Source organism: Sturnus vulgaris, chromosome 2 (genome assembly GCF_052056855.1).
Source record: "Sturnus vulgaris isolate bStuVul1 chromosome 2, bStuVul1.hap1, whole genome shotgun sequence".
Taxonomy (NCBI): Eukaryota; Metazoa; Chordata; class Aves; order Passeriformes; family Sturnidae; genus Sturnus; species Sturnus vulgaris.
This window is the reverse complement of record NC_142244.1, coordinates 116,924,284-116,942,073: the sequence shown is the minus strand read 5'-3', so window position 1 is coordinate 116,942,073 and position 17,790 is coordinate 116,924,284. Positions and strand designations below refer to the sequence as shown.

General features: G+C 37.1%; 1 protein-coding gene across 2 annotated transcripts in view; it reads right to left on the bottom strand.

Moving 5' to 3' along the window:
• The window catches only part of HLCS (holocarboxylase synthetase), a 139,115-nt gene that overhangs the window by 98,567 nt on the left and 22,758 nt on the right, over window positions 1-17,790 (bottom strand). For both annotated transcript variants that reach the window (XM_088160499.1, XM_014880622.2), the window contains exon 6: window positions 4,990-5,261. In XM_088160499.1, the coding sequence (XP_088016625.1) occupies window positions 4,990-5,261 (272 nt within the window). The remainder of the gene's footprint in view (window positions 1-4,989; window positions 5,262-17,790) is intronic.

Below are 17,790 nucleotides of genomic sequence, written 5' to 3'. Positions count from 1 at the left end.
GGTGGGGAAGGAAAAGTCTGGGGATGGCAAAGGACCAAATCAGTGCCAAAAACTTCCAAATTCCTCCCTTTCTGCAGGCGAGGGAGGGAACAGAACCTTGGCTGTGTCACCAAAATTTTTTGTTATCAGGCTGAGCTTTCTCCAGCACTGGCTGGTGCAAATCACTGCCTATAAATGAATAAAGTATGAAATATTACACATTTAAATCTAAATTAGCAAAAAAAAAAACCCCTTACTGTTGAACTTAATTTGGTTTGATTTAAGGGAAACAAACCTTACCCTGTTATTTGAGCTGGTCTTTAGCACCAAAGGAAGGCACGAAATACTGAATATAAAAAAACACCCTTAAGGAAGAAAAGCACAGAAGCAGCTATTTAATGGACCAGCTTTTTTTTGTTTTGAGGATACAAAGTCCTTCAATCATGTAAAAAAATTAAGAAATTGAAACTAAGAAGTTAGTAATAAAAGTGATGTAAATAATGAAGGAATATCATATACATACATATATATCTATATATCCATATAGATACATATCTATACGGATATATATCTATATATCTATATATCTATAGATATATAGATATATATATAAATGTAAAGAGCAAGTCTATTGCTCTTAGTATCAAATTTTGGATTATAAGACATTAATCAAGCAAAGCATTCCTATCCCAACCTGCAGTTTAACAAAATCAAGGGATCTGAGTTTTTAAAGGCAATATGAACTATTGTGACCTCGATATCTAAACTGACAAAATATTTTTGGGTTATGTAGCTGCAGAAAAGATGGGGTATAGAAGGTGTAGAGTGTTTAAATTCCTCTAACCTATGGAACAGCACATGGGTTTATAATTTCCTATTTAAATTTCCTATTTTCTGAGAGAAAAGCACCTTTCCTGCAAGGAAGAATCCTTCCTGCACACCATGGTATTCTCAACTCACCAACCAAAATTCCTGAGGGAGGACGGTGGAAGGGGTTAATTTATACAGACTATTAATGTTGGTGATAAAATATTCATTTTTAGCAGGCTAATAATGTACTGAGAGAATGCCACCATGCTAAAATTATATGCAAATATTATCATGGAACCATGGAATGGTTTGGGTGGGAAGGGATCTTAAAGTTCATCCCAATCATTCAGTTTTTAAAAAATTGTTTCAATGGAGAAAAAGGGGGATCACCAAGGTGCAGAGAGTAACTAAACACAGAGTAAAATATCATAAGGACTTGAAAACCAAATTTAAAACCCCCAGTCCCTAACCCAGTTTGTCAACCTCAGCTTGTTTGCCCCTCAAGTGCCATTCCCATCCCCTTCAATTACAAACTGGTTTTCCTTAACTCAGACCTGCACCAGCATCATTCACATTTCACATTTCAATTCAACTAAACCAAGAGTTTTCAAATAAAATCAATCTTCATGCCCACTTCCCACAATTACAGCTGTAGTTCAGTTTTTCAAAATTCAGCAGCATGAATCTAGGAAAGTAAAAGGGTACCAACAATGGAAAAGATTTTCTTCTGCATAGCTTTTAGCTGTTTGGAAATTGTTTATTCTCAACTGACATTTTATTTAAAAATCCCGTTCAGCAGTTAGGAAAGAAATCTCAGCCCACATTTCACTTCCACTAAAATTCACCACTTTTGTGTCAAACTTTCCCTAACAATGGCACTTTGTGCTTCTTAAATATTGGGGAAAAAGAGATCCATGATGGCATTTCATGCAGAATATATCCCATGCTGGCTTAGTCATGTGTAAATCAAATTTTCTGCCAACTAAAATATTGAAACAGGATCTAAGATAAAGAATAAAACCGAAATTTCTATCTCATGAATTTCATTTTAATGAAATGCTCGTGAAACCATTCCAGCCAATTAGGGTGTGCAGAAATATTAGAAATAGAAATATTTCTTTGTTAATCTCAAGCTTTTTGAGTGTAATAAGTGTGTCTCCATAATGTAACACTTGGATCACTACACCAGATGCAGCCTCAAAAACAATGGTTTCATTTTAAAACCTGCACTCCCAGGGATGCTCTTGAGGAGCCACAGAAAGTGGAACAGTTTCTGGCAGGGTTAACCTGCTCAGGTGGCATTAGGATAAACATCTGGGAAGAAAAAGGTTTCTGAAACTCACAGAAAGAATCTCCTTCTAGAGAAAAAAAACAATGTTTGGGGAGGATCTGAAATTTCAGTTTGAAAATAAAAGTTGCACTGCTAACAAAAAAACAGCCTGAAAGGACTTTTAACATGAAATCACAGAAGGAATATTGATCATTTAAAACAACATATGACATTTCAAGGAGTTTTTATTTGCCATTAGATTTTGGGTACCTACAGGTGAATTCCCACTTTGCTGTGACCTCAGGACACACAAATGCAGGCCAGGGACAGTACAGTGAGCACCAAACACCCCAACCACCATCTGGAGAGCTAATGAACAATCAAGGGATCCCAAATTAAACGACACAGCTTTCCCTTAGAATCTTTAGGACAACACTGTCAAGTCCAATCTATTCCTTCAGCCTCCAGAATCAATTTTTCAAACTTTATGACAGGTCTAATAGTTCCCACCTGTTCCTCCTGCCTGACTTTTGACTGGCACGTTCCCAGCCAGGGTGGAAATGCAGACAAAGGCCCCTATTAGGCTCCGGCTGTTTCTCTACTGTGAGCTTGCTCAGCCATTAAATTAATTCCAGCCCCTTTTTTCCCCCCCCCCCCCCCCCCTTCTAGCTCTTCATTTTTGGGGAGTATGGAAGATTTTGGGAGGTGGAAAAAGGAGATGAAAGTTTGGCATCCAGTTGGTGGGAGAGGTACGAGAAAAAGCTGAAGTCACAGAAGTTAAATGCTGATTTTTTTTGTTTTTGGATAATCTATAATTAAAGAATTTGTTACAAATCCCATTCATTAAGTTCTTGAGGTGTCTGTATATTTCTAACCATCAAAACTTGGTAAAAACAGAGAGAGTCAAATGTGGGAGAACCTAACAGAGTCCCTCCTGCAAAGTCTGATTACATAAAGACAATGTTGCAACGTTTTCCTGGGAATCCTGAAAGATTAATAAGTATTTGTTCTTCAAGCAAAGAAAATTATTTTTCTTGAGATGTGTTTTCCTTTTATTCAGAACTGGCAATTAGACACAAGCACCACACCACACATCCTAACAAATATATATCAGTTCCTTTGGAAGCACCTTAAAAAACCTGACAATTTTTCCCCTCAATAAAAATTACCTGATTTTTGCATCAGTTTCTAGAGATTTATGATATGTTAGCATTGAAATCTCAAGGTTCTTCACTGAACTGCAAATCACAAGGATTACATTATTCCATTATCCATGACAACAGAGTATCTACAGCACCTACCATAATACTTCAGCCAATTATTGCAAATTAATAAAACAAAGGTATTTTTGTAAGAAAAATTTGAGATAGATTATTAATAAATTAATAATTCAAATTATTATCTGCCTAGGATCACTTCCTAACATAAGATATGTAGAATTAGAACTTATAGTTTACAATTTACCTGAAAATTAACTATTTAAGCCTCATCATGATGGGGGAAATCTTGAAGACCTACATTTGTGAGCACTTCATTTCATTTAATTACTTAATATAAAAAAGCAACCTTTAAGCATATCTGAAAAGCCAAGACCACTTCTCTTATCCTCCTTGCCTTGATAATTAATCATTCAAAAATTGGTCAGATTCTATTTAGCTTGATCCAAATCAAATCACAAAACTCTGAATTAAACACTTCATTTTACTGAGATGTTGGAACAAAGTTACTGAGAACCAAAACCAACTGTGAGGGAAGAAACCTCTTGATTTATTCAATTATCACCAATTTCTTCACAGTCCTCCTTTCAACCCTGTGGGCTGAACATGCTGGGAGCACTAAAAATGAAGCAGCAAATGCTACAAATAACTGGATTTCTAGAAAATAACTCTTCATGGTCTCTTATCAAATTGGCAAGTCTCTATCTCTGCAAAATCAGCTGCAGGATGTAAATCTGGGGGAGAGGATTGGCAAAATTTGACAGCAACTTTATTTTCATGTGTGGGATGTTTGAACACACAGGGAATGGTTTGGAATTGAAATTTGTATTTGTCCATAAATTGCAATTTAGGCTCTCAGGCTGAGAACTGAAGCCATAATTGTTGGTTAACTCATCAGTGACAAGAATGCTCGAGACAATTTAATCTCGATTCAAGATAAAAACCCAAAATTAAATTCCTGAGGTTGTTTTTCACCTGTAAAATTCATCTGCGATTTCTGCAGATAAATTAACCCTGATATTCAAAACCAGCTGCCACAGGAATTTACTGCAGGCTTGGAGTTTCTGTCCTGAAGAGCAACAACTTCCCCAACACAGTTTTTTCCATCAAATTTCCTCTAAACACAACAGTACAGCCTTTGTACACAGACTCCAAGCTGAGATTTAGTAACTGTGATTTTCCTATCTCTTAATCCCATTTAAACTCTAATGAACAACCTTCTCTAAGGTATCCCACAGCTCATTCACAAGGGTCATCTGTGTGATGATGAAAGAACCTCTTCCAGAACCCTAATCCACGTTTTAAAAACCCAAACCAAGCACTAAGGAGAATTTTAGGGAAATATTCAGCAAAAGAAACGAGAGAAAATAGGAAATGTTAAAATTAGGGGCACAACCTGCTTGGTATCACTCTTCTCAGGTAAAAGGCTTAGAGAAGAACTTGCATTAGAGAATGCATTTAACCTCCTAAATATGAATACTTATTAAATTAAATTTTCTGCTGGAGATGTTCAGTGGAATAAAGATTAAACTCCACTAACCAAGCAAAAAGTTGTCCCACTCAGCTTTCCCCACCCTTTATGGGCCAGTATTTTATATATTATCAATTAACAACCTGTGAACATCGAGTTCTCTACTTTGTGTCCAGCTTCTTTCTGAACATTTTGTGCTACCACAGTTATGAATTCCCATTTAGAAAGTTAACCCATCTTACCCATCCAGAAGATTCATGGTTGTCGTGGTCACCTCAGTGAAAAGAAGGATCTTTCCCAGTTTCTTGGTTTGCAGATGCTGCTGGTAAATCTTCAGGCTGAAATGTTCTGAGGAGAAGCTCCCCATCTCCGTGACCACCGGCATCAGGGATGGAGTCACCTCCACCTGGGACTCCCAGGATGAGACAAATTTCAGGGACACCTTGCTGGATGCCCTCAATCCCTCAGCATCCACGTTCCCCTCCAGCCATTTCAGGAAAGCAAGATGGATTTCCTGTAGGCAAGGACAAAGAGAGGAGAAAGACAGATCACCCCATGTGTAAAAACACACCAGCATGCTTCCAAAAACATTTTTATTCAAGCAATCTTCTCTTCAAAACAGGGAAATTAACTCTGTTTCCTCTTCAAAAACTAAGTTCTGCTGCCCCTTCTAGTCCAGCCTGGCCTCAATACTTGACACTGTCCTAAAGCCGAGACCATGCTCCTTTGAAGATTAATTAGGCTTCATTTTTCTCTGTAGCAGGGTTAGTAGTGGTCTTCACACATGCTGGGGCATGGAGTGCAAGCATTCACCTGCATCTTGCAGGTTTCTCAACCTGCTGAGATCCTCTGCTGGAAGAAGCCCTTTAGTCCATCACTAAGACTCGATTTCAAGGCTAAACCAGCAGTTAAAAAAAATATATTTACTGATTTCTCACTGGAATATCTTCTCAAACAGCTCATGCCTTCAGCCCAGGGATGATTTACTACTGTTGGTACCCATGTGGTGACACCCTGAAACAACTGCTCCACATTCACTCTTTCTGGAGGTGACTAATTCTGCTTTGATGGGTTTGATATGAAATGTTTGCCATGTCTTTAGGAGCAGATTCTGGGACTTTCTGCTCAGTGTGTAGCTTAAATTTCAGGGAGTTGAAGTTGTCGTTTATGCGATAAATGAAACCACAAAAAAATTGTGGTTTCAATTCGACTGGAAATAAGGCACTAGTGATTCTTGCCCTCGAATTTCCAAGATGAAGAGATTTGATTTTTAAATAAAAAGGTCCTAAGCAAACCCACTGCCTGTATCTGGGAACTGGAATACATTTGTGTGAGTGCTGGAGGCAGGGCTGAGCTCTCCTGCCCTTGAACAGGATGTCTCCAGCCCAACTCTTCAAAACCCACAAACCACAAATGGAGAGCAAAGCACCCATGAACAGCGATCCATCCAAGGAAAGGCTCCTCTTTTCCACATCCCACTGCTCTACCTGGAGAAGGAATGAGGGAAGTGCTCCTGTTCCCAACACCTTCCTCTGGATTTCCAGCCCCAGCAATGACCTGCTCTCAAATTTCACAGCCTGTGCTGAGTGTCAGCCCTGCAGCACCAGTGGCAGAGCAGGACACAAAGAAAAGAAGAATTTTTTCCCAAATCCTGTCAAACACTCTGTTCCAAGCCCCAGGACAACCTAAGAGAGACTCAGCAGCTAAATTTTAGTTACAGAGAAATTACTCCTCATATCTTGCTTTCCTAAAGCTCCATCTGAATATTTTCTGTCTAAACTCTTGGATAAAATATCTTTAAATATTTTCTTTCCTCCCTTTTTTACTTTTCGCTCTGCATCGTAAATGATGATGTGATGATGATTAAAGGCTTTGTGAGCATTTCTTTGACTTGCACCTTCACTCAGTGCAACACCAGAGCTTTGACAGAAAAAATAAATTCCTCATACATTATCCTACTTGTTTTACATACCCGCAGTAACTGATTGGCTGTAACTGATATTTAGAAAAATTACAGCTTTCATTTCTGTCAGGGAGAACATGGAAAAACTGTGCTTAATCAGAGAGTGTTTTCCTATTGCTTTCCAAACACTGAAATTCACCCAGTAGCACTGGATGTGCAAGTCTTACACACACAAACAGAATTTTAACTCATCTAAGGATGGGTTTACAGTCTGACAGAAATTAAATTACAAAATAAATGTGACTGAAGTGTGATGACATTGTAAATAAATAGAGTGCTTGAGGGTGTGTCAGAATTTAGGATGTGTTTTTGCCACGGAATATTTTCTGAAAAGAACAGAATAGTACTTATTTCTGTGTGATATTCTATTATTACAAATAGGCCACACAATTCCAACCATTTACTCTCCTGAGTATATTATTTCAAGTGATTTTTCCCCATAGATTTTAGCCAAACTTCTTGATTTCACTGCTTCTAACACATCCTGAACCATTTAAGAATTGTTATATGTATATAATTCTCAAGCTAATTTCCACCATAATATCCATGTGCTTGTTGAGCTAATTAAAAATATAAACACGTAATCAAGGATGGAGATTTTTACAAATTAGTAAGAAAATACGGGTTTACATGTTTAACAAAGTTCCTGGTCACAGCAGAAAAATCGATTTTTACTGTAAGAACTTCTTTCACACAAAGTTCCAGGAACAGGAACCACTGAGCTGTCCCCATAATTACACCAGCACAGAAAAAATAACTTTATTACATAGAAAAATAAACTTATATGGAAGTCAGGGTTGATTTCTGCTTCAAGTCCACTGAACAGGAATATAATCCTGTCAGGAGTGTGTGGTTTAAGCCGAGGATCCAGCTGGAATTCCCAACCTCTCCTATTCCAGCAGCATCTGCCGTTCTGCAGCAGCCTCTGGTGGCCACTGACACGAGAAATGCCGGCTCAGGAAACTCCTGGACACCTCTGGAACACCCAAAGTGCTGGAAAAAACTCCTGGGAATCCTGGAAGATGCTGCTCCGAGCTTTAATGGATTGTGGAATCCCAGAGGCTGCAGCTGTTCCATGTTCAGGCTCTGACAGGATCTGCAGCTACTCACACACACACGGTCCTAGAAAATCTGCATTTGACAACCCACCAGTGACACACTTTGTAAATTTAATAACTTGAACTTGTTGTAGGGTGGCACAAATAAACTCTGAAACTGTTCTTCATCAGGTTTGGGCAGGGGAACTGAAGCCAAGCCAAATGAAATTTCATAAAGTATAAAATCCCAGAAGGGTTTGGAAGGGATTTTTTAAGGATCATCCAGTGCCACCCCTGCCATGGCAGGGACACCTCCCACTGTCCCCAATGTCCAACCTGGCCTTGGGCACTGCCAGGGATCCAGGGGCAGCCACAGCTGCTCTGGGAATTCCATCCCAGCCCCTGCCCACCCTCCCAGAGAACAATTCCTTTTCAATATCTAATTTATTCCCATTCTCCTTCATCCCAAGGCCATTATTTCCTATAAAACTGTGGGGTTTTTCTTGCAATCACACTTTTCAAATGGACATTCCCTAAGGGAACGATAATCCCTTTTTTTTCTCAAAGTAAGAATTAAATTTCCCATCCCAACCAAACAGTGACAAGAGAGCTGCTCAGCTTTTCACAGTTAAAATACTCATCCACAAGTTTAATATTCATAAGAAGAAAATGTTTCTACCTATATTTTAAATGGTAAAAATGTAATTTCAGTGTATTATTAAAAGAAAAATCGCCAAAAGTAGAAAAGCACTGCACCAACAGAAACTACCCAACATGTCTCACTAAAAAATTCTCCACACTCCAAAGCTCAGTTTAAATCTTTTAAAGAGAACCAAGGGGAGACTGGGAATTTCCAAGCACTGATCTGATAGCCAGGGACAGAGCAGGAGAATTCTGATTGTGAGACTGAGAGGGGAACTTAATGAAAAACTCGGAGCAAGAAGGGAGATGTAGAGGATAGTAATTCCCCAAATTCCCAAAAATATAAAATTAAGCTACTACAGACCCTCAGCTCCCTCACTCATCAGCACAAATTGTGGTAATTGTAACATAAAGAAGGAAGAGCTGTATTTTATTTATGATTTCACATCTGCTTTCTACAATTTTAAGAGTTTGGTCAGGTGTGTGCAGAAACTGCTCCCTAACAGAAGTTTGCTTTCGCTGCTTAAAATTCTTTTTAATTTCATAATCATTAAGTTTCACTTTTCCCCAGCGCTCACTTAGAGGTTGAGATTGAACAACAAGGAGGAAAGAGGGAGACAAAAACCAGCTGCATCTGGAGCCTTCTCTGCTGGAGTATAAAATAACACCAAATTACAGCTCCTGATGGAGAAGATTTTATTTGCACCTGGGCTCTGTCAAACAATGAGAGTTCTGCACTGAGCACACGAACTCCCAGATATAATGGTTGAAAATAAACCCAAAAATCCACGATTTTATTCTTACAATCCGTTTATATAGATAGGATTTGGACGTGGCTTTTTATTTTTATCTCTAAGTTCGTGCACACAGATAAATGTGATTTATCTCTGCCTGGGCTGATTTGGGAGCTGCTCTTTCCTACCCAACTCCAACGATGGGCCTGGAACTCCCAATCAATGGAATTCTTTGTTAAGACAAAATTCACTCACAGCCTAAATTCATTTGGTTCCTATTAGAAACATGGAGGCGAAACGAAATGAAAGCTGAAAATACAATGCCATAAACCAAACATTTCCCATCAGCTCCCCCTTCTCCTGTGAGGGAAAAAGAAGATTTGAACCATGATGCTCTACCTGAACACTCAATATTGGGATTCAAATATTGTATTTTAGCTGTGCTTGTGAAGCAAGGCCAAATATTCATTTTCTGGAGACACAGAACACGATTTAAAACCTTTTTTTCCCCCCTTCCTTTATATAAAATCTAATGATTTCCAATGAACTATTTTTGAGAAGTTTCCAGTTGATGCACTGATTCATGTATTATCAGCTGAGGGAGCAATTAAATCTCATACACATTTATTTATATATATGGTTGGGTTTTTTAAAATACACACACACACACACACACACACACATATATATATATATAAAAATATGAGGGTTTTTTAATTCTTATATTTTTAAACTGCAAGTGAGGATTACACAGGCAGAAAGCACCAAATTTTTAGAGGAGCCTGTCTGGAGCAAAACCAGACATCACACCTCCAATATGACTAAAATCTGATTTATTTTTTTTTTTCCCCCAGAATTGCCTGCTCCCAGAGGAGTATTATACAACTCAAATAGGATCTCCAATGTATATATTTCATCCCTATGGATTCCCTATTAACACTGATAGGAAAAAAATATTTTAATGAAGAGTTGTCCTTTGAGTTCAACTTGAAATATAAAAATTCACACACATAGAGACAAAAAATATCTCCACGTCCTCCTTGTCTTACACAGCTTTGCTCAACATCCTTGCAGGTTTCAAGGTGATAAATTCAAATTAACCACTGCAGAGCTTCCATAGCATCTCTTGGATCCAATAAACAGTATTTAACATGACCAAAAATAAAATCTAAAAACCATACATATAAATATACAAACATATAAATATATTTGCTTACTGTAAATACACAGAATAGGCAGGAAAAATGATGTTACCTACTATCCTTATTCATTTCAAACTCTACTTTTCAATGAGGTTTTATAAAAAACTATATATTAAGTTTACTGCCTCAATCTTTCATTAAAATGTATTGTTTACCTTTAAAATCACAGTACAATGACTTTTCCTAGAGGAAAAGTCTGAAGAAATGGGAGGGGAAAAAAAAAAAGCCAGATGCAAAAATTTGACAGAGAAATGAGGAAAGAACATCTCTTGGTGATCACAGAGAAAGTGGAGAGGATGAAGAATGGGTATTAGATCTCATTAGATAATGAAAAGAATAAAAATATTAAAAATAAAAATACAGAAAATAATAATAATTTAGAAATAATAATAGGAATAGTAAAGATGATTTTTTCAATGCTGTCGTCATTAATATTTAATAACATTCCCACACTGCACATTCACTCCTGGAGTCCCCAATGTTTCCCATCCAGATTTAAGGAAGTGCAAGCCTGGTGATGGATTTTCTAACAAGTGAAACAAAGAGAACAAACAGAATTTTAAACACAAAAACCTCTTCACAACACATTCACAATCTGGAAATACATGAAGTACTCAAATTAATCCAATTTTTAGGAAGTTTTTAGAAAACTCTTTTAAATATTAACCGTTTACAATTATTTTCAGGCCATTATTTCCACCAGTGGTGTTTTAGTTCACAGGGTAAAAAAACTTTAAAATCCCCATTTTCTCCTCTCCCTCCTTTCCCCATGGCCTGAAGAACTTCATAAAGATTTTATTGTCCTACAACTGAGGCACATTTTCATTTCATGTTCTCGTGAACTGCAGTTACTTGGCTGGTACTTGCTGTGCATTCCCAGGATTCTACACAGCCTGGAAATCTGTTTCAGTTTATTAATAATATTTTTATATTTCCTCAACTGAGCCACGGTGCAAACCAGGAGATTTTGACTGCACAAAGCACAGAAGAACATTTAGAACGATGGCAGGGTTGGTGACATTTTGAATTCCCAAGCAACCTGATTTTTAGGAGCCTCCAGTGGTTATTTTGGGTTTGGGTGATTATTTAGCTGAAGAGAGGCAGAAAAAAAAGCTCATCATTTCTGAAAGATCATTCCAGAGACTTAGTCAAGTGCCTTATTTTTGTCTCCACTCTTCAGTGTGTTTTTCAAAACAAGTATTGCATTACATAAACACAGTGCACCATCCCAGCAGAAACAGCCATGGAGAGGAGTGGATCCATTTTCCCAACTGATATGTGGAATATTTCATCCAAAAAAGGCAAAGGTTTTTAACAAAGTGCTGCAAGGTATCCTTATCCTCTTTATTGCAGCCCCATGGCTTTGAACACGAAGCATCTTAGATTTCAACCCATTCCTGGACTACACATCCAGCAACTGCTCATAAATCCCTGCCTAAATCTGAATCCAAAATTAAATTTAGCTTTGAAAAGCGCTGTGTGTAGGCAGAAAATTCATTTATCAAACGGGCAGCAGCCCATCCTGGGAAACAGGACTGCAGGGCCCAGGTCAGGATTCAAAGATTGATGAAAAATAAGTCAGGATGGGACTTTTTGTAGAGAAAATAATGAAAAATGAGAGTCAAGAGGTTCAAAAGAACACATAAAGAAATTAATTATGGTCTTCACACCAAATTTGTTTTTATCTGCATCTCTCCTGGCTTTAGCAGAGCATTCCACTTGGGAATTGGGATGCCAGGAGAAGAATGGGAATGGGTGCTGGAAGTTCTTGAAGTTTTGCTCAGCACAAACCAGAATTTGAGGGGAGGAACGAGGACCGTAAGGTGCATCCCAGATTTTTGCTTCCTTTTCCTTCCTCAGCTGCAGCAGAACAGTCTGGAAACAATCTTCCCAGCAGCTGCTCTCATCAACAAACTGTTTATTGTAAGAAAGTGGCTGGGTCAAAGGCTAAACGTCATCCAGAACTGAAAGCGTAGCTGTAAAAAAAAAAAAAAAAAAAAAAAAAAAAATCCGTCCATGCATGTGGAAAAAAAAAAAAAAGTCCATGACATTGGGAAGGGAACCATATTCCATCTGAAAGGCCAACAGTCTATTTCAACTCTTGTTTTTAACTTATTAAAACCCCATAATTTGATGGAGCAGGGTTTTAGAGCACTGCACTCATTTCTCGTGCTGATTTTGAAGCCTACTCGAGGTTTCTGCTAAAAACAGAATTTACATTTCAGTCTGTGAAAAAGAGCAAAATGGAGTTGTGGTGAAATATTCTAAAATGTTTTACCAGTGCTGAGCCAGCTCCACATCCACGCACACAACAATGAAATAACTTCTCTGATTTATTACACAAAAATCCGAGTTTAGGCTCGCTAACAGTAAATAACAAAATTTTATTTTAAAGCACGGCATACTAAAAAAAATCACAGGGCAAAAATCTCATTTACCAGCTCTGAATCTCAGAAATTAAAGAGCAGCTCGGAGAGGGGAGCTGGTCCCACAGCAAAGCCATAATTGGGACACGTTTGCTGCCCCAGCCCATAAATCTGATTTTGAGGGGAAAGGACCCAGAGGAACAAGGTCCACCTTTGACACAACATCACCACGTAACACTTCACCAAAAAGTTGATAAATCAGAGCTCTGAGAGGTGGTGATTTATCCTACCAGAAAAAAGGTGTGAGGAATTACGGCTCGGCCGTTTAATTCTTCGTGACACCTACTTTGTAACGAAATTGAGATTTTTTTTTTAATTTTTTTTTTTCTGAAGGAAAAGCCTACAGTAAATTCAATCTATGTGCAACTGGGCTAAAAATAAGCCTAGGCAGAAAAGAAAGGACGTTCCAGTATTACACTAAAATCTGAGCATTATGCATATTAAAGTGGGTTGGTTTTTTTGTTTTTTTGGGTTTTTTTAATATTATATAATCAAAGTCATGTTTGGAAGAATAAATTAAGATATAAATCTAACCCTAAATGCCGTACACATATATATTAAATTACTCTCAAAAGTATTCTGTATGGACTAGGAAAAAAAAATACAGAAGAATTTTGTTCTTAGCTAATGGGGCAATAAATTAGATGCAATATATTCAGCAGCTAAAACTGGCTCTCTTGAGCAGCTATCACATAATGCTATTTTTATTTGGTACCAAACTCCTTTTTTTTTTTTTTTTTTTTTTTTTTAACTAACAACAAAATTGTTTGTTGAAAATCTTGGAATTAGCAGCAGAATGATTAAAGTAAATAAAACCTAAGCAAATATTTTTTCTTCGCACTGATAATACCCAATTCTGAGCTGAAGGTTTTCCTGCAGGTTTGTTTTGCCTTTCAGCAGGGTTACACACATCAAATGTGAATGAATTTAGTGTTCATGAATATGAAACAGCAGCACAGGAGCCAAAGATTCTCCTCTTAGCACTGGAAACACACTTTAAGCTCCAACAAGCTTTCAGCTGGACCTCATTTTTGCCTCTTCTGAGGAAAAAAAAAAAAAAAAAAAAAAATCCTCCCCACTCTGTCACACTGGAGGGGTTTTGGAGCTAAAGAAATCTCTGTGAAATGTGAAGGTGAAACCACATTTGCACGTGGGCCACGACTCGGGGATTACAGCACGACTCTGATGTTCAACGTGGGCCACGGATTTTATATTTTATATTCCTTTCTAAAACACACTCAGGTTGACAAATGACAAAAGGAAGATCATGGAAAGGAAGAATTTTTGGGAATTATACGTTGTAATGGCAAGAATAGGCTTGGTCTGTTGTCTTGCTCCAAAGACAAAACCCAGTATTGTGGTGGGAGCAGAAAAGCTCCCAATAACTCCCAATAAGCTACCAATAACTAATTTTCATTTAAGATGTCTTTGCTAATCAAAGATATTTTTTAAAAATTAACATGACAGAATGGGATTTAAAAAAAAAAATTTAAAAAGTTTTTAAAACAATTAAAAGTAAATCTGCTTTTTATTTAGCAGAGTGTCAAAGAAGCTTCACGCTTTAAAAATACATCATGTGCACATACAGCAATGTAAAACTTGGGTAGCAAATAGAGAACCCTGAAAGAAGCCTCACTAATGGCCAGTCCATCAGAAATTAATGATTTTTTCTTACAAAACACGGGTGAAAATACAGCACTTAAACCCAGTGTTCACACAATGCTCAGCTGTGAGAATGGATGACACAAATTCCATTTTACAGCTAGCCCAGCTGTGTGCTTTTGAACCCATTGCAATTATTTTCTCTTTTTTTTTTTTTGTTTTTTTGAGTCTTTTCAGATTCACCACTTTCTCCTGCTGGGATTGAAGCTTGCTCAGAGCAAAAGGAGTAAAATTGTTCCCTCTGAGGAAAGCCAGGAAGATCAATGGAGATGCAATCCTGTGCTGCACCTCGGATTTTAAGGATCCAAGAATGAGCTGCAGAGCCTCTGCAGGGAGCTGAGAGTATTTCAGGGAGAAATGGGGCAAGAAATGCCTCAGATTTCATTTCTCCTTTAAAGCTGGACATAAAACTTATTTAACACTTACAAAATAAGGTCAGATTTTATGGAACACACCCAAGGTTTGCCTCAAGTCCAACACACACGACACACCACGTTTGGATTTCCATGTCCAAAGTGAAAGCTCAGCACTGAAATTCAGGATTTTGGGAAAAGAGGCACTCAAAGAATCAGGCAAGGACAGACCCAAGGCATGAGAATTGTTCTGCAGACCCAAACACAGGCAGGGAGGAGCATCTCTGACAATGGAAAATTCTTTTTTCTGCAGGATTTGGGATTCTCCTGAGGATTTTTCTAAGGATCAGCACCTGCCTGTGCCCCTGCAGATATTTATTTGTGCTCCATCACTGTGAACAGGAGTTAATCCAAAGTGCAACATTCGTGGAGAACACAGCCCAAAGAGAACTCCAATCGATTAAAATCAAATCACAGATCATGCAAACATCTCTCACTTCTGTTTTTTAGGACTCATCCGAATTGCACACCTGAAAAAGATGATTTTTCACACTAAAATTTGGTATTAATCCAAGCAAGGATTCACTTCATTCTGTCCAGATTCTCAAGCTCAGAATTTCAATCCTTGTTTTTGTAAGACTGTCCTGACCTTGGCTATTTTTCTTTCTAGTGTCACAAAAGGATCCGAAATTTTTAATTCTACCACAGATCCGCTCCAAAGATAAACTTTTAACTGATTAAACACGAACCAACTTCCTAGAAAATCATCATATTATAATAAATAGTCCCAAAACGAAGAGGTAACTTCTAAAAATGAATTGTCCTGAAGGAAAAAGTTTCAGGGATTCCTTCAGTCAGTACTAAAATGCAAAAAAAAAGGAGTTTAAAATGCACTTCCACAACAGTTGCACACAAAGCAGGCAAAATCTGTATCAATAAGTGACATTTAGTGATTCATTTATCCTTGGTTAAATCAGGACAGTTTGGATCTGTTTCTTGAACATAATTCCTGGGGAAACAGGAGACTTTGGGCAAAACAATTATTATTTTATCTTGAGTTTAAAGTTTGATACGTGCTTTCAGTTTGCCAAACCAGTGGGAAAAAAAAAATAAATCAGGATTGTGACAGTGGCTGTGAAAGTTAAATTCTACCAGCAAATTATCAAATGCTTCTAAGAGGAAGAAATAGGAGAATTTTTTTTTCTATGGAGCAATAAAGCTCAATACAGTTCAAAAATGTCTAATCTGCTAATCCTGGGCTGCTAATTAAACAGAGTAGATTGTGTAGGGCAAAAAAAAGCTTGGAAATATTTAGAGAAAAGTCCACTTCCACCTCCAAAAGTGCAGCAGAGATACCAAAAGCAAACTCTTATATTTTCTGGATATTCAGAAATACCATTGGACTGAAACATCAAATCCAACCATTTCCCTCCCACATTTTTTAATTAGTTAATATTAATTTTAATATCTATGTGTTATTATCAACATCTGTTGTATCAGTATGTGTTATTAATATCAATAGGGCTAAAAACACATAGAAGGAAAAACTTCCCATAATTGCAAAAAGCATTATTTAAAATAATGACAGAAATATTCTAAAGGCAGAAGTAGAGTTTTAACTGTTTCCAGGGATTTCTAACAAAAACCTCGGAAATTCAAATATTGATTTTAATTTGCAGCTCAAACTGCTTATGGTAACTTTGGGGAAGTGCCCTCTCTCCAAAGAAACAAAAAAAAAAAAAAAAAGAATTACCATTTCTTTTCAGCTACTGTATTTTCTTTTCCATCAGCAAATAATAGTACTGAGATACCAACACCTAAAAAACAGTTTAAAAATGGAAAATAACCTTTTAAAAGTTCTCTCTGCAGCTGCTGTTCCTGACAGGGAGCTGTGGCACATTCTCCAGTCCTAATACCAACAATTCCATCTTCCAAAGAAGAAATGTCTTCCAGACCAGAAAAATGCACGGGTAATTGCTCACTTCATGTAATAAGTTCTAAAGTCAAAACATGCCAGATGCAATTTTTTATTTAGATCTTGACAATCGTGCATCAAAACACAATTATTGTTCCTTATCTTGTAATAGAATTTCCAAAATACCTCCTGGAATTAATTTGCATCGATTCTGACTCCATGGAAATGCTCAGACATGCTCCCACAAAACAGTTTTTAAAACTCTTGAGGATCTTAAGACGTTTTTCAATTCCTAAAATTGGACTTTATTCCATAAGCAGGGAACATCCAGGCACAGCTCTTGAAATGAGACATTTTCTCCAACTGAATGCTGCTCTTCCACTCCATTATTTTAATCATGAGACCAATGTAACTTTTTCTACTTATTTTATGACCTGGTCATCAGTTGAACGATAAATTACAAAAGAAATTGTGATTAATTTCTTTTGTTGCAAGTGTAAGGTCAAAAAACAATCACAAAAAAAAAAAAAAGAGCCATAAGTGAATGGTTCAGTAATCCAATGAATATCCATATATATCCATAATCTCTCTTTCTTTCTCTCAGCAAATGAAAAGAGCTTTATTTTTATTTAGTTTCTCTGTCTGAAGTTGTTAAGACATGGAATTCTGTAAGTAAGTCTACATTCAAGGGAAAGAAGCTGACTAAAAATTCACATGTGGGATGTTTGTCCAGCAAATGTTTTGAGACTCAGCAATCTGTGAACCCACTTCAAAAGACTTTGGCTTCTAAATGATCTAAACTCCAAATTTAAGTTCTTACCACGTGCAAAAATCATAAATTTATTACAATTAATACTCTCAAAATGAAGAAAATATTCTTTTCTATGTTAAAATCTTCTCAATACTGATCCTGCTAAGGCTTGGCTTTTACTATTATTTTAATTATAATGTTGGGGTTTTTTTTACAAATTAAGAAGTATATTCTGAAATGTTTCCTGAAGTAGTTCTTAAAACATTTCCTAGATAAATTCAGCAGCACAATTTAGTACAGACTTGAGAAACACCACACACTAGAGCAGGAAAGTGATTCTCAATAAAACAAGCTGTAA